General features: G+C 49.1%; 1 protein-coding gene across 2 annotated transcripts in view; it reads right to left on the reverse strand.

Moving 5' to 3' along the window:
- Positions 1–12,704: 12,704 nt before the first annotated feature.
- The window catches only part of ELP3 (elongator acetyltransferase complex subunit 3), a 121,709-nt gene continuing 108,508 nt past the window's right edge, over positions 12,705–25,905 (reverse strand). For both annotated transcript variants that reach the window (XM_061625856.1, XM_061625857.1), the window contains exon 15: positions 12,705–14,757. In XM_061625856.1, coding sequence (XP_061481840.1) covers positions 14,681–14,757 — 77 coding nt within the window. In that variant the 3' untranslated portion in view covers positions 12,705–14,680. The remainder of the gene's footprint in view (positions 14,758–25,905) is intronic.

The raw sequence follows: 25,905 nt of genomic DNA on the forward strand, positions 1-25,905 counted from the left end.
GCAGCTTTTGATGTTCCTAAAATGCATCCTTCCGCCCTTCTCTTACTAGAGATCTCATGTACCAATTCAGCAAGACATGCTACTGATTCACAGAGAGGTTTGAACAACAGCCTGGAGTAAGTCAATGTTGAGTCCCAGAGCTAAGGCAGAAAGTTATGCAGTGCCAAAAACCTCTCCCACATCCCCCCCCCTCGGCCATTCTCCAGAAATTAATGGGAAAAGAGATAGCATTCAAAAAATATTAAGACAGAAAATGGCAGAGAAATTCTCATGGGTGGGGTAAGTCAGCACCAGTGAGCTCAATGGAGCTTACTCCCAGAAAATGATTGTTCTGAAGGGTGCAGCTTGTTTGCAAGGCTGTAGTTCTCACTTGCGACCCTGACACCCCTTTGGGTATCTTTTCCCCTTGCGACCTGAACGCACTCTAGAATGTGGCATTTCAAAGGTTAACAAGCACAAAAAGAATAATCAAAAAGTAAATTTTGTTGTATCCAAAGAGGATTGGCATCCTTACTAAAAAAGGTGAACAGATGCTAACCGACATAGGCTTAAACCCTAGTCAAGCCAGAGGAGTATGGACAGGTGGGGGCTGTCTGCAATAGGATTCTAAGACAAATGATTCTAAAACATTTATTTATTTATTTATTTATTATTTAATTTCATTTATAAACCGCCCATAGCCAATGGCTCCCTGGGCGGTGTACAACATACAATAATACAATAAATGAACAAAATCACAGATAAAAATACAAATTCATAATAACACTAAATGATATTAGCATAGCTAAACATTAAAACAGTAAAATACATAGAAATATATTAAAATGCCTGGGAGAACAGGAAGGTTTTAGCCTGGCGCCGAAAGGATAGCAGCGTAGGCGCCAGGCGTACCTCCTCGGGGAGACTGTTCCACAATTCGGGGGCCACCACCGAAAAGGCCCTAGATCTTGTCATTACCCTCCGAGCCTCTCGGTGAGACGGTACTCGGAGGAGGGCCTTAGATGTCGAACAAAGTGTACGAGTAGGTTCATAGCGGGAGAGGCGTTCCATCAGATATTGCGGGCCCACACCATGTAAGGCTTTATAGGTCAATACCAGCACCTTGAATCTGGCCCGGAAACAAATCGGCAACCAGTGCAAACAGGCCAGAACAGGTGTAATATGTGAGGACCGTTTGGTCCTCGTCAGTAGTCTGGCTGCTGCGTTTTGCACTAGCTACAGCTTCCGAACCGTCTTCAAGGGCAGCCCCACGTAGAGTGCATTACAGTAATCCAATCTAGAGGTCACTAGAGCATGAACAACTGAGGCGAGGTCGTCACCGCCAAGATAGGGGCGTAGTTGGGCTACCAAACGAAGATGGTAAAACGCATTCCGAGCCATCGAGGCTACCTGAGCCTCGAGTGACAAGGAAGGGTCGAAAAGAACCCCCAGACTACGAACCTGTTCCTTCAGGGGGAGTGTAACCCCATCCAGAACAGGATGAACATCCTCCATCTGAGCAGAAAAGGCACTCACCAACAGCGTCTCAGTCTTGTCTGGATTGAGTCTCAGTTTATTAGCTCTCATCCAGTCCATTATTGCGGCCAGGCAACGGTTCAGCACATCAACAGCCTCACCTGAAGCAGATGAAAAGGAGTAATAGAGTTGCGTGTCATCAGCGTACTGATGGCAACACACTGCAAAACTCCGGATGACCGCACCCAGAGGCTTCATGTAGATGTTGAAAAGCATGGGGGACAGAACCGATCCCTGAGGGACTCCACAATGGAGAGTCCAGGGTATCGAGCAATGTTCCCCAAGCACTACCTTCTGGAGACGATCCACCAAGTAGGAGCGGAGCCACTGCCAAGCAGTACCCCCAACTCCCAACTCCGCGAGTCTCTCCAGAAGGATACCATGGTCGATGGTATCAAAAGCAGCTGAGAGATCAAGGAGAATCAACAGAATTACACTCCCCCTGTCCCTCTCCCGACAAAGGTCATCGTACAGGGCGACCAAGGCTGTTTCTGTGCCAAAACCGGGCCTAAAACCGGATTGAAACGGATCTAGATAATCGGTTTCATCCAAGAGCGCCTGGAGCTGGCTGGCAACCACCCGTTCCAAGACCTTGCCCAGAAATGGAACATTCGCTACCGGTCGATAGTTGTTCAAATTATCTGGGTCCAAGGACGACGTCTTCAAGAGAGGTCTCACTACAGCCTCCTTGAGACAATGAGGGACAACTCCCTCACTCAAGGAGGCATTGATCACTTCCTTGGCCCAGCCGGCAGTTCCAGCCTGGCTAGCTTTAACTAGCCAAGAAGGGCAAGGGTCGAGTACCGACGTGGTTGCATGCACCAGTCCAAGCATCTTGTCAACTTCCTCAAGCTGCACCGACTGAAACTCATCCAACAACTGAGGACAAGACCGTGATCTAGGTACCTCAATGGATTCAACTGTCCTAACATTAGAGTCGAGGTCCCTACGGATGCATGCGATTTTATTTTGGAAGTGCCCCGCAAACTCGTTGCAGCGGGCTTCAGATGACTCTGTAGTATCCTGAGGGCCAGAGTGTAAAAGCCCACGTACTACCTTAAAAAGCTCCGCTGGGCGGCATAAAGATGATCTAATAGTGGCAGCAAAATAACACTTTTTTGCTGCCCTTACCGCTTCTATGTACAACTTAGTGGAGGCACTTACCAAAGCATAATTGCATCCGTCAGGAGTTCGCCTCCGTCTGCACTCAAGCCTCCTCCTCTCTTGTTTCATCACTCTCAGCTCCGGGGTATACCACGGAGCTGTATGAGCTCTACATCGAAGGGGGCGTGCAGGAGCGATCGTGTCAACAGCCTGGGTCATTTCCGTATTCCACAGTTCGACCAGGGCCTCGACAGGAGCACTAGTCTTATCAGCCGGAAAATCCCCCAGAGCCTTCTGAAAACCCAAAGGATCCATTAGTCTCCGGGAGCGGACCAACTTAATAGGTCCCCCACCTTTGCAGAGGGAAAGGGACGCCGTAAGTCTAAATCTCAGCAGGCGGTGATCTGTCCATGACAATGGGGTAGATGAAAAACACCCCACCTGCAGGTCACCATCTCCATGTCCAGTGGCGAAGATCAAATCAAGAGTATGTCCCGACACATGCGTTGGTCCAGTAGAAAATTGAGACAGCCCCATTGTTGTCATGGCGGCAATGAAGTCCTGAGCTGCCCCTGATAAGACAGCCTCGGCGTGGATATTGAAATCCCCCAGTACCAAAAGTCTAGGGGATCCCAACAACAACTCTGAGACTATCTCGGTCAGCTCAGCTAGGGAAGCTGTTGGGCAGCAAGGTGGGCGGTACACCAACAGAATTCCCAATCTGTCTCGCTGGCCCAACACAAGGTGGAGACACTCCAGGCCAGTCACCGCCTGGACAGGGTGCCTGGTGAGGAGAAAAGAACTCTTATAGACCACAGCAACCCCCCCTCCCCGGCCCTCAGATCTACCACAGTTCTGGACCATATATCTGGGTTGGCAAAGCTGGGAAAGGGCAACTCCTCCCTGCTCCCCCACCCAGGTCTCGGTTATGCATGCCAGGTTGGTGCTCTCCTCCACAATTACATCATGGACTAGGGAGGTTTTATTATATACCGACCTGGCATTTAAAAGCAGCACTTGGAGATTCGAGAGCTGGCTGATAGGACAACCCGAAATCCTGTGGATATGAGGAGAACCGGAACAAGGCACAGACACGACTTGTCTGGGACGAGTTCCCCTTACCTGGCCTGTTCTCCTCCTAACGCCATACCTCCCATTACCCGTCACTATGTTAATCGGGGCCCCCGAAAGTCCCCCCGCTACACATAAAATCCTCTCTCCCAGGCACATATTAAAAACACAAGAATTTCATACACACACACACTGACATACACACAACACAGTCCTCACTCATACAAGACAACAACATAAAACAACAAATAACATCCACTCATACAGACACCCACACATTATACAGACACACACACTCACACACGACTGACACAACCACACAATACAAATAATAAAAAGAAAGCAAAAGAGAAAGCAGCAGCAGCAGCACCGCCGCCGCCTCTCCTTCCCTTGGGCGATGGTCTCTTCCTCCTGCAGGTCGACATGCCACAAAGGAACTGCAGGTGTGCGTGTGTGTGTAGCAGACTTTGGGGAAAGATGGAGAAAGAAGGGCAGATGGACACACTTTTGTGATTTTTATAGACGAGGGAAGTTTTGATGTGATTGGGAAGGGGATTTTAAAAAATGATTTATTAAATTTACATTCCATCCTTCCTTCCAAAGGAGCCCAGAAAAAGGGGCGAACAGTTCTGTTCTGGAGAGCTCAAAAGCTCAAATGCGCAACCTGAGTTCTTGGGCTTTCTTAACAGAATCGGCAGCAGAAGGATGGAAAAATCCCCTGGGGAGGTGGGATCTAGAGGAGAGGCCTGAAGGGGGCTTGTAAGCCAATAAGAGGGAGGTAGAGAGTTTCTGGGGGTGTGCTGGAAAAAGCTTTGGAAGGAAACGGGAAGAGGAAGAAATGGGAATGGGCTGCCTGCAAGTCGATTCCGACTTATGGCGACCCTATGAACAGGGTTTTCATGGAAGGTGGTATTCAGAGGGGGCTTACCATTGCCTCCCTCTGAGGCTGAGAGGCAGTGACTGGCCCAAGGTCACCCAGTGAGCTCCATGGCTGTGTGGGGATTCGAACCCTGGTCTCCCAGGTCATAGTCCAGCACCTTAACCACTACACCACACTGGCTCCCAGGGAAGAGGAAGAGAAAGAAGGAATTAAATTCGGATTCAGAGTGGAGAAAAAGGCACTTTGGGAGGGGAGGAGTACAGCAAAGGAAAAGACTCTGCTGCTACTGTCAAAGTTACTTGCTCAAAGAATTTTGGCAAGAGATGCAGAGGAGAGCTGTTGTGCCTCCCTGGAGCCATCTTGATATAGGAAATTTGGGTAACCTTTCGCCCTCCAGATGTTGCTCGACTACAACTCCCATCATCCCTGGCCATTGGCCATGCCACTTTGGCTGATGCTTTGGAGCTGTGGTTCAGCAACATCTGGAGAGGCAGAGGTCCCCCACCCTGGCTGGTAACAGCAAGAGTAACAAAGCAAGGAAAACGACAAAGGAATTCCAGTGAAGAAGGGTGGGAATGATCTGTTTTGGGTAGAAGAGACCATAGATCCTGGCGACTGCAAGCAGGGTGGTGGAGGTCTGAGAGTCATGAATTGCAAGCGCAGTAAGGATCCTGGGAGAGAAATTTGTTTTATTATTTATTAATTTATTTAATTTATAGTTCATCCTTCCTCCCAGAAAGAGCCTAGGGCAGCAAACAGAAACACTAAAAACACTCTAAAACATCTTCAAAACAGACTAAAATATAATAAAACAAAACATCGTAAAAAACATGTTTCTAAAAAAGCTTTAAAAACACCTTAAAAATCAGTTCCAACACAGACACAGACTGGATTAAGATGGCTTGTTGAAAGAGGAAGGTCTTCAGTAGGCGCCCAAAAAATAACAGATATTTAAGGGGAGGGAATTCCCAAGAATTCCAAGGTTCCTCCCCTTGGAGAGCAGCTTCCAAATTGTTAATTTCTTGTTGTGGGGAAGGAGAAGGAAGGAGTGGCATTTCAGGTGACCATATCCTGGCTGTACACTTCCAGAAGGAGTCTGATGCATAACTTTGAATTTACAAGTGATAAGAGAAGGTGGCAAAGATTTACAGTGAAAGGAAACAGCAGTCAATGGGTTTCTTGTAACTCAGCTAGCTTGAACGTGCTCTAGCTGGGCTACTATGATGGAGAGTCTCTCTCCTTGCCTGTCCAGACCAAAACAGATAGTTGCTTCTCAAGTGCAGTCTACCATTCTTACAGCAAAAGGTGTACTTTCAACACTATCTATAGGACTGTAAGTCATTCTACTATTTTTAATATAGTCTTTATGGTGCCAGAAGATTCCTTATTGAAATACTAATAATCATTTTTCATTCATTTTCATAATAAAAATTATTTACACAAACGCATTTTTGGATTCTCCTGGGAGCCTATGGACTTGGGGTTCAGGGGTATGGCTATTTGGGGGGCAAAATAATGAGCTCTTGCACCACTACACCACTAGCAGGGAAATAAACCCTCCTCTTGTTCTCGACTTGCTTTGGGGTTGGAACAAGGGTGAGGGGGCCACCACACGTTCTTTGTGTGCATTTGCCCCCCTCTCCACTGGTTGGCATTGTATGAGATTTGTTCATTGTACGTGGCACGTATGTGGGGTGTGTGAGAGGGTGAATGCATGATATACATAGGTTTTATGCTTTTTGGGGTGCCTGGGGTGAGCGACTGAGATATCCCAGAGCGTTCATAGCTGCTGGGTATGAGATAGGGGCAGAGAAGCGGCTGCTTGTGCCGCAGGTGAGAGATGGGATGGAATGCTTGCATTGTTTTGCCAGTGGGAGGGTGGGCATATTTATGATGCGCTGATTTAAATTTGTACATTTTATTTTATGTGTATATATGTATATGACCGTTGGAAACAGCTCTGATTTAAAAAAAAAATGAATTATGGTATGTAAACATTTTTATAAATCAATAAATAAAACCAGGCATAAGTAGACTGCATCCTTATTGGAGTTGTTTTTAATATATTTTTAAACATTTTTTGTTTCAAAGGTTTTTTAAAAACATGTTTTGTTTTTAAGATTTGATTTGTTTTCTCACTTGTTTCCTGCCCTGGGCTTCCTTGGGGAGGAAGGGTGGGATAGGTATTTAATAAATAACGTGATGTGATCCCTGTAATTCTCATTTGCTTTCCATTTTTTTTTTGGTACTTTCAAACTAGAAAACCCTGACTGTTAGTAATATTAAATTCTTTTAAAATTGATTTTTGACATAATCTTACAATCTAAAAATAAATACTGGCCATTAGTCAATTAATTCAGTAAGAAAAGGGAAGGGACACTGCTCAGTAGCAGAGCATCCGCCTTGCATGCAGAAGGCCCTCGGTTCAGTCTCTGGCATCTCCGGGTAGGGCTGGGAGAGACCCCCTGTCTGAAACCTTGGAGAGCCACTGCTGCCAGTCAGAGTAGGCAATACTGGGTTACATGGCCCATTGGTCTGCCTTGGTACAAAGCAGCTTATTTATTATTTGATTTATATCCCGCCCTTCCTCCCAGCAGGAGCCCAGGGTATACATTATGTATACGTTATGTCACTATTCATACTATATAGAATCATATAATCATAGACTAGTAGAGTTGGAAGGGGCCTGCAAGGCCATCAGGTCCAACCCCCTGCTCAATGCAGGAATCCAAATCAAAGCATTCCCGACAGATGGCTGTCCAGCTGCCACTTGAATGCCTCCCGTGTCGGAGAGCCCACGACCTCTCTAGGTCATTGGTTCCATTGTCGTATGGCTCTAAGTTAGGAAGTTTTTCCTGATGTCCAGTCGAAATCTGGCTTCCTGCAGCTTGAGCCCATTATTCCGTGTCCTGCACTCTGGGACAATCGAGAAGAGATCCTGGCCCTCCTCTGTGTGGCAACCTTTCACGTACTTGAAGAGTGTACATGAAGATATAATTACTTACCATCCTTATAAACAAGCTTCCAGAAAGTTACTAGTCTGGAAACATTTGTATGAGCTTGGTTATGGACAGAGCCGAATTGCAAGTGGAAGATGCTTCCCTTTATCCCCCCTCCGGCATCCTTCCTGCACAAGAGGAGGGTTTGCACTTCTAACCCAGTCACTGCCATGGCTGAGGGCAAGGGCTGGTGACGCTGTTCACTCCGGTTTCTCATTTTTCCAATACTAAGTCCAGTTCTCCACGTCAGTTTACAATGCTTTTTTTACAAATCCTCGTGAACATCCATCAGTGTTTTAGAGCGAATTTCTCCTAATATACACATTTCTGCAAAGCGATTTCCCCAGTGTAATGCATCTGTTATATATTATTTTCATTAAGATGTGTACATGCGCACTTTGCCTCAGCATATGCCTTTTTGTGCACAGGACTCGGCTGGAGAACTGCACTGCAGAATTTCGAGAAGTGTGAATGTTGCAAGATGGCTGTGTTTCAGTTTGCATCTTGTTTCGGAAAGTGAGAATTGGGCAAGCTTGCCTTTAAATGCAACCTGAACTGATGTTTTCCCCTCATCCCTAGCTGAGGGAAAGGAAGGCTAATGGGGGAGGAGGGTAGACAGTCTTGATTCTGGTACCCCAGACAGCCAGTCTGTAAGAACGTAAGAAGAGCTTGGCTGCTGAATCAGGCCAAAGGCACCTCTTCTCACAGTACCCAAAAAGGTGACAAATAATTTGCAAGCAGGGCTTATTTCACACAGTCCCTCGTTGTTTGTATGGCCACCGGGCAAGTGCTTAATAAGTATGAGGCCGAATTAATCAATGACCCTTAGCTGTGATGGCTATAAGGTACCTCCAGCTCCAGAGACAGTCTACATGTGAATGCTAGTTGCTGGGGATGAAGAACGGCAGAAGGCTGTTGCTGTAATGCCCTGCTAGTGGCCTTGCTGGAGGCATCTGGTTGGCCACAGGATGCTGGGTTAGGCAAGCCCTTGGTCTGATGCAACAAGGCTCCTTTTACACTCTAAGACTGAAGGTTCCTCCCTGACCTTGGATCTTAAGGATATTGTGATATTGTAGAGATGGATGAAATCCCAGAGGAATTCCATTGGGCTTGGAGGATGCCAGGATAGTCCTGAGCAGCAGTGCTTTGGCATGGGCCCAGCAGCCCACACGAAATCTGCTGCTGCAAGGGGACGGTTGAACGTTGTGTCTGCTGTGTTGTGGGTAGCGTCTTGCTGTTTGCCTCACTGAACTGTGCTCCATGGGCCAGATCCACAAGGAGTAGTGGTGGCCACCAACTTGCATGGCTGGAGAAGAGGAACAGGATGAATTTATGGAGGTTCAGGCTATCAGTGACTACTGGCCACAATGGCTATGTTCTATCTCCACTGCAGGGGGCAGCTGGCCACTGAATATTGTTGGAAGTGGGGCAAGAGCAACTCCTGTTTTGTTCCTTTGTTATACAGCGAGGGTCCTCCAGATGGATAGGCTTGTTTACCTTTACCTGTGATGCTCTGACTGACTTCCTTCTGGCTACTAGAATGCTACGAGTTTAGGGAAGCATACCTGCCCCTCTTCCTTCCGCCCTCTCTTCTCTTCTCCGACTGTCCGAGAGAGAGGAGACACCTTTCGTCTCTGCTCTCTCTCTCTTAAGCCATGAGGGCAACTCCCAAGCCTGGGCGTTGCACCTCCAACTTAGTTAGTTAGTTAGAACTAGGTATGCCTTTCTATCTACTATAAATAAAGTAGCTTTTCTTATTTTACTAAGTCTCAGTGATCCTGATGCAGGGTAAAAGCCTGCTTTCTTAGGTAAATGCACACACACGCTGGCACACTCACATTTCAGACTGCTGTAACTCTCTGCTGTGCTTAAACAAATTTAGCACCAGCAACAAATATCAGTTGCTGGGGGTCACAAGAGGGGAGAGAGTGCGGATGTGGTCGCAGCTCACTTGCAGGATTCCCTTTGGGGCCTCTGGTTGGCCACTGTGAGGAGAGGATGCTGGACTGGATGGGCCCTCTTTGGCCTGATCCGGCAGCAGCCTGGAGAAAACAGCTCGTTTCCCTCTCTGCCCCAATTCTTCTGTCACATTACAGTGACCTTTGTTTCAGGCAGAGTTGGCCCTGCTTCCTGCAGAAAAGCACAGCAGAGATTATTTGGGCAAGCACTGACTTGTCAAAAGCCATTTCATTCTCAGCCCTGCGACGCAAACCAGACGCCGCCTAGAGAAAAGGGCCCTTGCCACGGCTTTTTGTGAAACCTGGCGGGTGGCGCTTGAAATGACACAGGCAGGCACCCTTCCCCTGGCTCAAAGGCTGGTGCACAAGGTCTAATCGCTGCTGCTGCTTTGGAGAGTGGGATGTTATTTGGCTGGTACAGGCTCACTCTTAATTTTCTCCTTTCGGCATGGGCCCTGCTGAGATGTCTTTCCTGCCGCGGTTGCTTGTTATGCGGCTGGGCAGAGCCAGGTCCCGCTGTTCACTGACACCACTGGAATAAATGACTGGTCTAATTGGGGAAAGAAAACTGGGGTCCCTGGGGGTGGGCAGCGCATGTAGTCATGGCGATTTTCCAGTGGTGGCACCAGCTGTAGTATGGCGTACTGTTGAAATGCCCCGAAATTGCAACCTGAATAATTTGTAGGGTTGGACCCAGCCTTGCAATTCCACAGCTGGAAGATCTCCTTCTGTTTGTGGGACTTAAGACCCAGCAGGGTCAGGGAAAGAGGGCAGGCAAGTTTTGACAACTCCCCATCATTTACTTGGAAAGTCCCCCGGTTCCCTCAGATCAGATTTTTCGGATGGACAAGGGGATGTGGGGAAGAAAAATTGGCAAAAACCACTCCCCACCTCTCTTCCAGAAGGAACATCTCACGAACAACGTTCCTTTTGCAGAAAGCCCCATAGAAAAATAAGAACATTTACAGGATCACTTATTTTCCGTAATTTACTGTGCTTTGACTAAAAAAATGGAAATGGACTGCCTTCAAGTCGATTCCGACTTATGGCGACCTTATGAACAGGGCTTTCATGCTAAGCTGTATTCAGAGGTGGTTTACCATTGCCTCCCTCTGAGACGCAGAGGCAGTGACTGGCCCGAGGTCACCCAGGAAGATTCCTGGCTGTGTGGGGATTCGAACCCTGGTCTCCCAGGTCGTAGTCCAACACCTTAACCACTACACCACACTGACTAAGCACAGGCTAAAAAGCAGGGATGGGAGAACCGGTTCCCCCACCCCAAATTGTTGGGCTCCAACTCCTATCAGCCCAAGGCAGCGTGACCAATGTGTAAGGGGTGATGGAAGGTGCGGTCCAAAAGCATCTGAAGTCCCAGAGCTTCCCCACCCTGTATATAAGGTGCTGGAAAGTTTACACATTCCTCCTTCTCTTTCACCAGGCATTGCCACCTAAATTCAAGCATATCTTCATTCATTAGGTCTAGAAACTTTAGATTCTCTGGGAGCTGAATTCTGTGCCCAACATCTTGTATTTTTGGAGAGTTGCAGCATGCAGGTGTGGAGGTCACTACGCTACTAAAATTCACCCAAACTAGCTTCATATCTTTACTGTGACAGATCTAGAACAGGGAAGTTGGGGGGTTGAACTCTTCAGAGGTGAGGCATCTCTGGCAAAGAATTCTTGCTCCCCTGTTGAGACATTCTGCGCAGGCCCCACAGAGATCCCGCGGACCGTTTGGACAGTGGAGGCTGGTGGCTCTGACATCAGTGGGTCAGTGAATCTGCTCCAGGTTTTGGGCCAAATTTTCAAAGAGCTGTCCAAGGTGCTGAAGCTTGGATGAAAACCCAGAGTGGATTCCCTGACCCACTGATATTGGAACCACCTGCCTTCTCTGCGTTTGGAAGTGCTGCTCAGGGCACCCACAGGTGTCAGGCACGCAGAAACAAGCACAGGTGCTAGCTAAGCTCCAAATCAAAGTGCCGCAAGCGGCTTTGTCAGGTATGGGGTGTCTCCCTCTCCCCCCCCCATCAGGAAAGCAAATGTGGTGTTTGTGCTGGCAACAACTGCAATTTTTCCACATATCTGAATCCATCAAGGCAGAGCTGGGAGCACCAGGGCAGGAAAGTCACCTCCAACCCCCTGCTTCAAATGAGCTGCCACCCTCTGCGGCCCCAATAGCAACCTTGACATTTTGTGGGGAAGAAACCCCCACAAATGCCTCCTTGATGTCAAATGGGTCGAGGCCTCGGTATTTGTTGGTGCTCCGACAAAGGCCTTTTCTTTGTGAAGAGGCAGATATGGAGAAAAGAGAAAACTGCAGGGAGGGGGAATCTGGTTTTAGGAGAAATGGGGTGGTGCTACGGGGCAAAGATGCAAGCGGTGACTGGGGCAGCCAACAGAGACCAGTGTTTTTTTGAGACAGGGCAAATAATTGGAAGGAGCCTAGGGGTCACTAAGGCTATTTAGCAAACCCTTTGAGGATGAAGTCCTTTCGCAAGGCACTTTCTAACAGATAAAGCAGGTCATAAAAGGTTGTCTGCACCTAATCAGACCTTTGGACTCCCTAGATCCCAGCTGGGGGAGACAACAGTCAAGGGCTCTCCAAGGACTGAACCAGAGATGAAAGATTTCTCCTAGCTCTAGACGTTTAGCCGGAGTCCCCAGGGATTGGACATGGGACCCTCTCCTTATGAACCAGGTAAACATAGGAAGCTTCTTTACAGCAAGTCAGATCACTGGTCCATCTAGCTCACTGTCTACACGGACTGGCAGCAGCTCTCCAGGATTTCAGACAGAGGGTTACCTCCTGCTTGGAGGTGATGAGGACTGAACCAGTGGCCTTGCTCTCCCAGTGTGTGGCAGCCCTTCCGTTGCACTCCTTCAGGCCCAGGGCCCTCACTAAGGATCTCTGTGCTTGCTCCCAGGGACTGCCACGTTCCCCACCCGCCCCTTGGGGCTCCTTGGCTCTGCCAAGCCACATACGAGCTGCGTCCTCAACGGAGACAGGTCTGGATACCTGCCAGCAGATGTTTTAAGAGGCCTTCTGAAGCACGTGCAGAACACACGGGGAAGTCCCTCCCTCCCTAACGGAGGTGGCACAGACATGCCCATTTTGCATCAGGGCGTGAAATTCTTTCTTCCGTAGGTGAAATCGCAAACTCACACAGGACACAAGCGGACTGCAAAAAAAATTGCTGTTTTATTAGCAGGTTTTTTTACCCAACTACAGGCTGCTTTACAGAAGTTGGCTCTTCTCTCTCCTTGGTGGCTTCTGTCTCTGCAACCCACAGAGATGCCTTTGTCCCAGCCCTCAAAAGCACTCTAAGCCAGGGCTGGGGATCCTGTGGGGCCCCTCCAGGGACTACAACTCCCATCATCCCCTCCACTGGCCGTGCTGGCTGGGGCTGGTGGGAGTTGGGGTGCGACAACATTGGGAGGACCACCGATTCTTCCCCCTCCCTGCTCTAAATGCATGAAGACAAAGCAGCCTCTGCTACTTTGCCAGCACAGAAAAGGCCAGGTTAAATCATCCAGGATGGATTGTTGCATCTGGATTTTAGACCTCCTCCACCTCTGTGACCCCCCCACCCCAAACCCCCCCACCTCTCGGCAGATACTGTGGGAAAACATTGGAAAAATAATGCTGAACCCTGAAGTGGCTGCAGCTGATATCCGTGTTGCTCGACTCTTTTCAGCACTGTGGCAAGGTGGGATTCAGGAAGCAGTTGCAGCAGAATGGGGCTAAGATGTACCACCACCAGGGTTGCCAGGTTCAGGGCCTGAGACTGATCCTGTATCTTTAGGAGAAAAGAAAGTCAGCCAAGTGCAGGTGTTCTCTGCAACTCTGTAAAGGGAAAACCACAAGGTGGAATTCTCCCTTCCCCCTGCCCAACTTTGAAAGATACAGAAGACATCTTGGACTGGGCTTGGCAACCAAGAGTTCTTCTGTATCTTTAAAAGTTGTGCAGGTGGAAGGGAGAATTCCACCTTGTGGTTTTTCCCATTACAATGTTGCAAGAACACCTGCACTTGGCTGACTTTCTCTTCTCCTAAAGATACAGGATAAGTCTCAGGCCAGGAACCTGGCAACCCTAGCCACCACAGGCCCTCAGTGTGCTCACACAAAATAAACCCAAGTGCTGAAACCAAGTAGGGTCCTTTAAAAAACAGAGCGGTCTCACGGTCCCACAGTGCAGAGAGTGCAGCTGTGTCGGGATTCCTCACAACCCAGGGGGAAGGCAAGCTGGAGACAGGACAGGGGAACGAGCCCCTACCTGGAAGTCAGTAATATCCAAGCAGCTTCAAAAAAAGCATGGGGTGAGTGCAGGGCTGGTGCCAAAGGGTGGCCGTGGCCCACAGGGGCCCTTGTTAGGGTGGGGTAGTAGCGTTCCCCTTCTGCAATCCGCAGCAGGGATCGCAGGGAGGGAGCTGCCGCCCGCAACCGCCCTCCCTCCCCCCGCTTGCTCGCTCTGGCACTCGCCCGCCATCCCGGCCCCTCCCTGCTCGCTAGGTAGATAGGTAGGTGGGGTGTGTGTACGTGTGCCAGAGCCCAGGGCAGGCTGGTGTCCAAGAGCCCTGGCATGTCTGGCGCTGGCCCTGGGTGAGTGTGTGAAATTCTCTTCTACATCCTCCCTGAGAAAAGGCTAATGTTCACTCTCCAGCCCAAGGCAAGTCGTCAAAAGATCTCCGTGCCAGGGTCCTCGTCCCCTTGAAGGACCTTGCTGATATCAGCGGGTGCTATAGTATGAAAACAAGTATTACAGCAAGGAAACAAGCAGCCCGATGTGAAATGGAGATGCAACAGGGAATAAAAGGCAGGTTTCAGATTGGCAGCCAAATTGCAGGCATCTGCACACCGAACAAAACCAAGGCCTGACAGGAGCTCCTCTGGATTCTACACTCAATGATAATGAAAGTTTCCAAGGTAAGAAGAGAATCCTCTGTCAGAGGCGCCAAGTTGCAAAGGTTCTGGGGCTTGAGTTGGGACATCAGAAGAAATGGAATCCTTTGCTGGTAACTGATCGGGGCTGACTGATGTTTTCATCCCCAAGCCAGGGTTTTGTGGCAGGAAGTTGTCATTTCCCCTTCTGCCCTGGCCTCAGCAGAATCAGTGCACACAGACACAGCCTTGAACACTACTAGTTAAGTTCGCCTCAGTCTAGCCTTTTCACCATGTAAGGTCCTTCCAGCTCATAGCCGATCTTCCTGTAGTAATCCCTGGTGCCCACGCCTGTAAGCAAAAGCCAAAAAAAGAGGGAAAAAGGGAACTTGATCAGTGAATTGTGCAAGCCAAGGATAGGAAGCCTGTACCAAACACACACACACAGCTTACTGAGAGATGCTCCCAAAAATCACTGTTACTGGAGGTTATTTCCTCAAGGCGAAGATCAGGCATTTTTTAACCAACATTTCACCCAGTCCATCTAACCTGTGTGCACCTGATGGGAGTTGGGGTCCAAAACACCTGAGGGCACCAGGCTGGGGAAGGTAGCCCTGCTCCAACCAGCAGAGACTCTCCAAGGTCTGCCCTGTGCTGCTAACTTGGGTCTTTTCAAAGTGGGACTTGAACCTGACACTTTCTGAGACCTCCGCCGCCAATGGCTCCCCCCTTGACGGCAAGGGCAGCTGCTGGAAGAGGCTCCAGCCATGAATGTGGGCGCTCTTCAAGGACCCCTACTCTTCCCGAGCTGCCAGGGCTCCTCATAATCTGATACCCTCAGACGCAGCTTACTTAGCTTGTGCGCAAACCCAGCACTGGCCATCCGCTACCCCATGTCTTACTATCTGAGCAACCCCAAGCTCTTCGCTGAGTACCTCGCCCTCAAGCTTCTGAAAAGCAGTTGCCGGAAGCCTCAGGAGGGGAGAGTGTTCTTGCACTCGGGTCCTGCTTGCGGGCTTCCCCCAGGCACCTGGTTGGCCACTGTGAGAACAGGATGCTGGACTAGATGGGCCACTGGCCTGATCCAGCAGGCTCTTCTTATGTTCTAAAGCAGTACTGAGCCACCGCCGCAGCAGAAGAGGGAGAAGGATAAAAGTGTTTCCTCTGTTCTTGTTGCATTGTATTTTTACTGTGTATTTTTTGCTGGTTATTTCTTGTGTAATTTTTTTTTGTAATATGTTTTATAATATTTTGTTCACCACTTTGGGGGCCTTTTGGCCAAAAAGTGGCATATAAATAAACTATAATGATGATGATGATGATGATGAGAGCACACCCTACCACTGTTCAGGGCTCTACATGTGAACACACACCAACCTGCCTCCCCTTTGCAAAAAACAGTAAGAGCAAGCACTTTCTTTGAACGGTCAACCCCCTGAGGCATCTCCTGAATCGCAGTCCTGACAGGCCCTCTTCACATTCCAGGCTTCCAACTGAAGCAGGGAATACGCAACTGCTGGGAGCAGCAGAGGCTTGGACGCAGATTCACCATCTCCCGTTTAGCAAATGGCACAGACAAGTGCATCAGAGCAGCCGCCCAGACGCATCGTGACTGAGCCCTGCAAGAGGTTTGGTCCTCCCTGAGTGCTGACTGCTCCTCTCTGAAGCCCAGCTGGCCTGCCCTTACGCGCCACTTGAGAAGAACGAGTGCGGTCCATGGCCACAATTAGTTTTTTTCTCCTTGCATGGGAAAAGGATTTGGACTTCATAAAGGATTTCATAAAGGCTCACCACGACTCCCTCCCTCTCCTCCTTAATCGGATCCTGCAGAGCTCAAAAATCTTAGATAAACCCCTCTGTGGAGGAACAGCGGCTTTGGGTTAGCATCCAATGGGGAGGCAGAGCTATTACAGGGAAAACAAGAGCTGCACGCGCCGCTACAAGCCCAGTCATAAGTTGCGCAGACTTCAGGGCCCCCTTGACAGTCGCGAGAAGTTTATTCGAGATTCCTCTCCCAGTGGAGGCTGGTCTGCTAGGGCGAATGGGTGCTGCCCCACCTATTTCACTCTGCCCTCAGCCAGCCCCTCCCCTCCACTGCCTGCCTTCTTCCTTACGACCAGCCCAGGAGGGTGGCGCTGCCTGCCACCTTCCTCCACCTTAGTGTCAGTGTTGCCCTTGTAGGGAGGAGGCTCCGGCTCCAGCTATTATGAGGCTCCACCGTCCCAATGGGCAGTAGCTATCCCTGGAACCCAGATACTTGATGGAACGCCTCTCCCGATACGAACCCACCCGTACACTACGGTCAAGATCAAAGGCCCTCCTCCAGGTGCCTACTCCAAGGGAAGCTCGGAGAATGGCAACAAGGGAGAGGGCCTTCTCAGTGGTGGCCCCCAAATTATGGAATGAACTCTCTGATGAGGTGCGCCTGGCGCCAACACTGTTATCTCTTCGGTGCCAAGTCAAGACTTTCCTCTTCTCCCAGGCATTTTAGCATGTGTTTTAAATTGTTTTTAAAATATGTGTTTTAAATTGTATATTTGTTTTTAATGTTTTTGATTGCTGTAAACCGCCCAGAGAGCTTCGGCTATGGAGCGGTATACAAGTGCAATAAATAAATAAAATAAATATATACACACACAAACATATACATATATATAGGGAGTGGTACTAAAGGGGACTACAAGGGTAAAATTTAACGTAGAAGGTGTAGAATACTGGAAGGAGGAATGGCTGATGGCTATTTAATGATGAGGAAAAGGCTATCTGTACATGCTCAGAGGCATTCCTCCTTCAAGTATTAATTTGCAACTGGGGGAAAAAAAACATTCCCTGGTTCAAATTAAGCCACAATTAATTATTTCAAAATGCTAAAAATGATTTATTTGTTTAAAATCCAAACGAAACGGAGAAAGCAATGATGGCCATGATTTGCAAGTAGCAAAAAGTTTAAATTGCCCACCCCTCCTTCCTCCCCACTTTGTCGTCTCCCAGTGATCTGTCTGGTGCAGCTGGCGATGAGGCAGAGCTGCAGTGTTGTCAGTGAAATATTGCCATCTCTCTAGGAGACCAATGAGATGCAATCGCTCCATCTGGAGGCTCCATGGTGGTTCGGAGATTGTTGTCAATGGCACAAAATGGAAACCTAACGGATGCCTTGACACTGTGCTGATGGCAAAGGCCATCCCCACCCCCCAAAAAGCCTAAATGAGTGGGAATTTGGCTGTGTATGGACAGCACTTACAGCCTTCCTGACCCCCAAATATTACTGCCAGAATGCTGATAATTAAAAACTCTCTCTTAATGAAGTAGAAAATCCAAGCAGGAACTGTTTGCCATTTCAAAATCTATATCATGCATTTTCATCGTTAGCTCTTCCTTGATTCACAGTGAACTCATGTCATCTTTTCTCCCACTGAAGTGCGTGTGGGAAATGGCGCACAAAGAGTATTCCTGTATCCCTGCGCAAGTTTGCAGTGACGCTGGATGATTCCTCTGCCTTCCCACACTTCTCCCTTAGCATCCGACATGCCGAGCTCCAGACCGCTAGGGGCTGCTTTCCCCAGGACCCTTTTGCAGTTCCAGAGTGACTCCCATTTGGCACGCAGGGCCCCTGAAGGATGGCAGAGCTGCAAGAGGGGTTGTAGCACCGGGGTAGAGCATGCGCTTGCATGCAAAGGTCCCAGGTTCAACCTCTGGCATCTGCAGGCAGAGCTGGGAGACTCCCTGCCTGTAATCCTAGACAGCCACTGCCAGTCAGTGTAGGCACTACTGAGGTAGCGGAACCCAACGGTCTGACTTGACATAAGGCGGCTTCCTAGGCTCAGTGGAAAAGGATCTCCTTTGCACACCCAGGGTCAACCTCAGTTCAAAAAGGATCAGTCAAGCAGATAAAGGTTTTCCCCATCACCTGCTGAGACTCTGGAAAGCTGCTGCCAGTCAGAGCAGACAATATTGGGCATAAGGCAGCTAGTTCCCTGGGGAGCTAGGGGCTCCCTTTCAGAAGCAAGGGAATTTTGCAAGTGGTCAACTCTGTGGCTGCAACAAAAGAAGGAATCTCCACGCCAATAGCAGCTGGTCTCGTAGGGCAAAGGGGGTGCCTGCCCCACCAACCTTACTCTGCCCTCAGCCTGCCCCCACCTGCCTGCCTTCTTCCTTACAACCTGCCTGCCAGCTTCTTCTTCTTTAGATTGTGTTGCCCTTCTGGAAGCAGAGAGAACTAGGACGAGTTGGTTCCGCCTGCGATTGGCACGGCTTCCGCCTGTCACTGGGTCTGGACCTGCCCTACTGTTGGTCTCTTTGCCTTTTGCCCACCAGTTCCATCAGGCACCGGGCACCACTTATCCACGGTGTACTTGTGGAGAAGTGGGGACTCTCGGAGAGCATCCCGTTAGAAGGCCACACCGTGCCACAACAAAACTCAGCCTCCTGTCCATTTCAGCCAATTCAGTTTCATTTCAGCACAGCTCCTGATGAATCTCCAACACTCAGGGAGGTTTTTCCTCTAATGCAGGGGTGGGGAACCTCTTGGCCCACCATAGTTCAAGGTGGCCCAGGCCATTTCCCCCCACAGCAAACCAACTTGTCCATCAGCTGACATCACTGGGTGGGAGGACAGGCATCAATCCTGCCAGGGTCTGCTTTGCTAGCATGTTCCCTGTGCAGCCAGCAGGATTAGAACCCTGCTCATCAGCTGGTGAGCAGAGGGTTCAATCCTGCCTGGTTTGAGTGCACGCACCTGTTTCCCCTACTGGGAACAGGCATGTGCAGCCAAAGTGCCCTGCAGGGCTGTCCGAAAGCCCTTTTGCAAACAGCCCCACACTGCGCTTTGAAGTCTCGACAGTTGGGATTGCAAAATGCAGTGCCTCCTGACGTCACTATGATGCCCTGACCAGCTGTTACATTTGGCCCTCCAGGGGTAGGGAGATAAGGATTTGGCCCACCGGCCAGCAAAGGTTCCCCATCCGTGTTCTAACAAGATACAAGTATCCCCGCACAACCAACCGGGGAAGCAGAGAGCCAACCAGTTGCTCTGCTCAGGATGTGGGCCAATACCACCAGCTGTTCCCAGATCCTTGGAAAGAAACTGGGGCACATACACCCTGACTGAGCACCATGAAGCCATGCCTTCTTCTGGCAGAGAGTGGTGCGAACACAGTGTGCTTTCCCCCCACCCCCAAAATGGCCATTCTGAGCTTCAAGGGCACGAAAGAGAGCCGCGTACTCGCTCTTGCCATTTCCCGGTTTTCTTTTGTTTCTCAAAGGAACTGGCTAACGGAGGACCAGCAGGCTCAGACGTCATCAGTTCCTAGAATCCGCCCCTCCTTGGATGCGGTGCCCGCTCAGGCATGGAACATTTCTGGCCTGTGTCCATGTTAATTTTCTACTTGACGGCACACAAATCGAAATCTGGTTTGGGGGAAAGCTGATCAGCCCGCAGCGTGGTAATTAATTCACAGCGTAGATGCGCAACACTGAGAGGCGAACCCCCCGCCCCCAGTACCACCCCACAGGAGAGGTAGGACGTCACCAAAATGAAGGAGAGTTAAATATTGGATATTTTTATCCCTCACCCCCACCTGCGCACGCATACGGACCCTCACAAAATAGGAAGGCACTGAACATCTTGAGAATGGCGAAGGAGGATGGCGCAAACATTGTTGGGGCTGAGTTTCCTGCAAGGGTGTGACGGTATCGACAAAGCAGATAGAAACCCTGCACCCTTTCAGAATGGAAACGGACCAGGCCCTCTTTGCAATGGGCGAAGGGGGGGTGGAGAGACAGCTGGGAAGGGCAAACCTGACCTGTGTGCAGCTTTCTTCTCCTCTCCCTTTCGGCTGGGAGTCCAACCAGGTGGGGGTTGGAGAACAAGCCTAGTTGAGTTAAGAAGCAAGGAAAACAGGAAGGGGCTTCTGCAGAACAGCAGGGAACGGAGGGAGCGGCCTTATACCAAGTCAGAGCAGTTGGTCCACCCCCTACGAGCTATGTGCTTACAACCAGTTTTGCACTCATGGATCTCCGGCCCAGGGCAGAAATCCAACCTTGGCATTAAAAGCAGGACAGGACACGTCTGATCCCTTTCTAAAACTATCCCCGGGGAAACATCACTAGGAAGCTGCCTTATATCGAGTCAGCCCCACTGGTCCATCTAGCTCAGTAGTCTGCACTGACTGGCAGCAATGACTCTCTGGGGTTTCAGACAGGATACGTGCCCAGCCATACCTGGGGATGCCACTGGGGACCGAACTTTGGACCTTCTGCATGCAAAGCAGGTGCTCTGCTGCTGACCTATGGTCCAAGTGCCACTATAAAGGAATTATGGGATGGTAAAGAAAAAGCCCTTCTGAAGCATGGGAAATGCTTGTGGAATGGTGTCTGTGTGGGGTGTCATTTGGCTGTTTTATGGAAGAAGGATGTGGAAACTGGCCCTCCCAAGAAAAAGGGGTGTGCCAATTCCTCTCTTCCTTGCCGTTGCAGGCCCCTTTGTCTACTACCTGTTCAGGTATATGCAAGAGACGTTCCAGTTTTACACCTCAGTGGGATGGATGCAAACACAACGAAAATCATCGTAAGCGCTGCCACTTTCCTCTTCTCCCAAAAAATGGGAGCACAAATATCAGAGGCAGGCCAGCGCTAGAAAGATAAATGGGGATTTGGGTCAAAGAAGACTGCCAGGCAAGAAATTACCTTGAAATGTTTTTACGATTAACAAGTCAATGGCTCTTTGAGGCAGCTGAGGAGGAGGGGGAGAGGGGAGGGTGGGGGGGGAGGGATTGCTCCTCTGTTGCCATGGGCAAGCAGTCCACCTCTGGCCCCCAATTGCAAACCTTGCAAGCAGGAACAAGAGAAGCCTGATTTGCTGGTGGTGGGTGGGCAGAAGTTAAGTATGTGTCTCTAGCGCATAGCCAGGAGGAGGCTTTTGACAGCCGTTCCACGTTGGGTCTCCATCCTCAACAGGCAGCCCACAGGCCTGCTCAAGCAGTGGCCCCTTCTCTTCATGCTTCCTCTACCGTATGGGTAGTCAAGATGGGCTCCGATGTCAGTGGGGCAGCGCATCCACTCCGGGTTTTAGTCCGAACTTTCAAGGACACCTTGGACAGCTCTTTGAAAGTTCAGACTAAAACCCGGAGCAGATTCACTGCGCCACTGACATCAGAGCCACCGATCTCCACTGTGTATGGGCTGGTGGCGGATACTCCAGCTCCAAAGCGGACTGTTTAAGGCAGCCTTTCCCAACCTTTGGGTCCCCAGATGTTGTTGGACTACAACTCCCATCAGCCCCAGCCAGCGTGGCCAAAGGTCAGGAATGACAGAAACTGCAGTCCAGCAGCATATGGGCACCCAAAGGTTGGGAAAGGCTGGTTTAATACATGCCATGGTAGCTGATCAATCTAAGGACCTGAGAAGGGCCTGCCGGATCCAGCCAGCGGCCCATCAAGTCCAGCATCCTGTCCTCCCAGTGGCCAGCCAGATGTCCCGGTGGGAAACCCAAAAGCAGGACCTGAGAGCAACAGCACTTGCAATTCCCAGCAACTGGTATTCAGAGGCACACTGTCTCCGACACGATGGCAGGCATTCAATGAATATCCCGCATTGGCACTCGAGTTAGCGCTATCGCAACGGGGTTCCCCCCTTCTCCTGCACATGCCCTGCCCCATCCTGAAATCTGGAGGGTTGGGGGAAAACCCAGAACAGATTGAGGGGGGGAGAAGAGGGGGAGATAGTTCTGTTGTGCAAGGAAAAATCTTTGCACTGATGGAACAATCTGCTTAGCGGTATGTTGACAACAACCCGACTTACTTATTTTATTAACCAAAAGGGCAGTATTCAGCTAACATGCCCCATCAGTGTAAGGATTAGCAGTAAAGAGAGGGGACCTCTCCCTGCACCCCCACACAAGCCCTGCATCCTCCCCAAATCTTTCCCAGAGGGTTAGGGAAGCCCCTAGAACAGATTTAAAGAGTGTGGGTGAGGGGTGGGCAGGAAAATCCTGACTTAGTGCTACATTCGCTTCCCTCCTCAACATCTGAGCCTACCAGGAATATGTGAGCTTTGATAATGTTTGCCTGCAGAGAGGGAGGGAGGTGCGTGATGCGCTTAGGCACCTCTGGGATTTGCATGGCTGGAAGGCTGTCATGTCTGTTGCTCCACCCACGTTTGCCGCAGGCCCCACCCAGCACCAGCACATGGCCCAGAAGGTTGCTCATTAGGGAATTTGGCTGGAAAAGCTTCTCCATCTCAGACGTGGAGGTCTGCAAGCACACGGTACAACTTTCTTGTCTCATAGGCCTAAGCTTTTGCTTTGATGAGCAAACTGGAGGTTCCAGAGTCAAAGGACGAGGGACAGCCTCAAAATGACAGTGAGGCTGAGCTCCTTGGCAGCAGCTGAAGTCAGAAATGATGCCTCTGGATGGTCCTATCTGAGCCCTCCAGGCACAGGGGGAAACAGTCAGAGGCAGGAAGTGGCCTCATAGATTTGTTGCTTTCGTCATCCTGTTTTAGACGGAACTTATTATCCAAAGAGAATCTTCTCTGTGTTTCTAGCTATCCATTCTTATTTCCAGCTATAAAAGCACAATTTCTACAGCTTCTCTAATCTCCTCCTTTTGATTATTTCCTAGAAAAGGGTAAATGGAAATCTGCTTGTGGGACAGCTTTGTTTTACGGCAGAGGCTGGATTGGTGGACCTCTTCAAGCTAGGCTAACCGTCACAGCCTCCTGGAAGTTTCCTCAAAAGGATGCAGTTTTTAAACGTACTCAAGGGGGAAAGCCGGCTCCCTCCTCTCCCCAGCAGTAAAACTCAGGCAAAGTGCCCCCTCCCTCCTCCCACAAGATTCACCAATTTGGCAGTCAGAATGATTCCCAGCTGAGAGAGAGAGATCTTATATTGCCTAATGTGCAGCTAAGTTAAGAACTTAAAGAGGCTTCACCAGGGGTTTCTACCACAATGCCCACCCACGCACGTGTCACACGCTGGTTCAAGATGGGCTCTTCAGCTCTCCTCAAGAGCTTCCTCTTTATCTTTCTCTTTTATAGTGTAAATGAGAAACAATTACTAGATATAACCAGCTCTTAGGCATCTTTGAAACAAGTTAAGAAGAAAAACAAAAGTTGCCAAAGGAACTTCAGGCAAAAGATTTTTTAAGTCCAAAATGGAGAAAAACATTTGCGGGAGAAGGTTTATCTATAGGATGTCTCATCAGTGTCGCTAATGAAGGGATGGTTCAAATGGCAATGGAGATCTCTTACTTGCATCCTATGTCAGCCATTCCCAACCTGGTGCCGTCCAGTAGTTTTGGACTGCAACCATGCCATCTGGGGCTGATGGGAGTTGTAGCACCAGGTTGGGGAAGGCTGACCTATGTCAGGGTCAGGGTCTGAAGAGCATGATGAAGTTGCTTGGAAGGGGGACCGCTTGAGAACTCCACTCGCAATGCTCTTAGTTCCATTATGGGAGAAAGGTGGGATATAAATACAAGCAGTGTGGCTATCCACATGATCACGCAAGGTGACGTTTGGTGCAACCAAAGTTCCTTGCCAAACTATGATTGAAGCACGAGCCGTGTGCTTCTAGTTCCGCAAAGAAAATGTTGCTATTGTTATTATTTAATTATTTTCTTCCCTCGCAAACCAGTAATCTGGCTTGTTGCAAACCAAACCAATACAATTCAATGTAAACAAGTGTATAATTTATGCATATTTGAGCACAATATTTTAATTTCACACATAGGCTCATGGGGTATGAACTGGAGATGATTGAACTGGAGATGATTGACCAGGAAAGAGACCCTAGGGTTGTAACGGATAGCTTGTGTGCAGCAGCTGTGAAAAAGGCAAATTCCATGCTAGGGATCATTAGGAAAGGTATTGAAAATAAAACTGCTAATGTCATAATGCCATTGTATAAATCTATGGTGCGGCCGCATTTGGAATTCTGTGTACAATTCTGGTTGCCTCACCTCAAAAAGGATATTGTAGAGCTGGAAAAGGTTCAGAAGAGGGCAACCAAGATGATCAAGGGGATGGAGCGACTCCTCTATGAGTAAAAGTTGAAGCATTTGGGCTTGCTAGTTTAGAGAAAAGGCGAGGAAGAGGTGACATGATAGACGTTTATAAAATTATGCATGGCATAGAGAGAGTGGAGAGAGCCAGCGTGGTGTAATGGTTCAGGTGTTGGACTACGACCTTGGAGACCAGGGTTCGAATCCCCACACAGCCATGAAGCTCCCTGGGTGACCCTGGGCCCGTCACTGCCTCTCAGCCTCAGAGGAAGGCAATGGTAAACCACCTCTGAATACTGTTTACCATGAAAACCCTATTCATAGGGTCGCCATGAGTCGGAAATCAACTTGAAGGCAGTCCATTTCCATTTAGAGAGAGTGGACAGCGACAAGTTTTTCTCCCTCTCTCATAATACTAGAACTTGTGGACATCCAATGAAGCTGAATGTTGGAAGATTCAGAACAGACAAAAGAAAGGACTTTTTTACGCAGTGTCTAGTTAAGAACATAAGAAGAGCCTGCTGGATCAGGCCAGTGGCCCATCTAGTCCAGCATCCTGTTCTCACAGTGGCCAACCAGGTGCCTGGGGGAAGCCCGCAAGCAGGACCCGAGTGCAAGAACACTCTCCCCTCCTGAGGTTTCCGGCAACTGTTTTTCAGAAGCATGTTGCTTCTGACTAGGGTGGCAGAGCACAGCCATCACGGCTAGTAGCCATTGATAGCCCTGTCCTCCATGAATTAGTTAAACTATGGAATTTGCTCCTACAGAAGGCAGTGATGGCCACCAGCTTGGATGGCTTTAAGAGATGTTTAGACAAATTCATGGGGCAGAAGGCTATCAGTAGCTACTAGCCACACTGGCTATGTTCTGCCTCCGCTGGCGGAGACGGTATGCTTTGAATGCCAATTGCTGGGAACTTCCGGAGGGGAGAGTGCCCTCGTGGTCCTCCTTGTGGGTTTCCCAGGGGCATCTGGCTGGCCACTGTAAGAACAAAATGCAGGACTAGGTGGGCCCCTGCCTGATTCCAGCAGGCTCTTCCTATGTTCTTTCTTATGATTGCTATTATTAATTAAACTTCTAGTTTAATTAAACTTTGCCCAGGGTGGCAAACAAGAGGCAAAGCACTTAAAACATCTCAAAAATAAAACACCTTAAAAAATCTTCTTTAAAAAATCCTTAAAAACTTCTTTAAAAAAGCAATTCCAAAACAGATGTGGACTGGGATAAGAATTTTATGAAATCAGTAATTGTTTTTTAGAATGCTTGCAGTTGTTTTGTTTTATTTATTTATTTATTATTTGATTTGTATCTCACCCTTCCTCCCAGCAGGAGCCCAGGGAGGCAAACAGAAGCACTAAAAACACTTTAAAACATCATAAAAACAGATCTTAAAATACATTAAAACAATGTTAAAAACGTTTTTAAGAAAGCTTTAAAAACATATTTTAAAAAAGGGTTAAAACATTATTAAAAAAACCTATTAACAAGCAATTCTAACACA

Source organism: Rhineura floridana, chromosome 4 (assembly GCF_030035675.1).
Source record: "Rhineura floridana isolate rRhiFlo1 chromosome 4, rRhiFlo1.hap2, whole genome shotgun sequence".
NCBI classification, from domain to species: domain Eukaryota; kingdom Metazoa; phylum Chordata; class Lepidosauria; order Squamata; family Rhineuridae; genus Rhineura; species Rhineura floridana.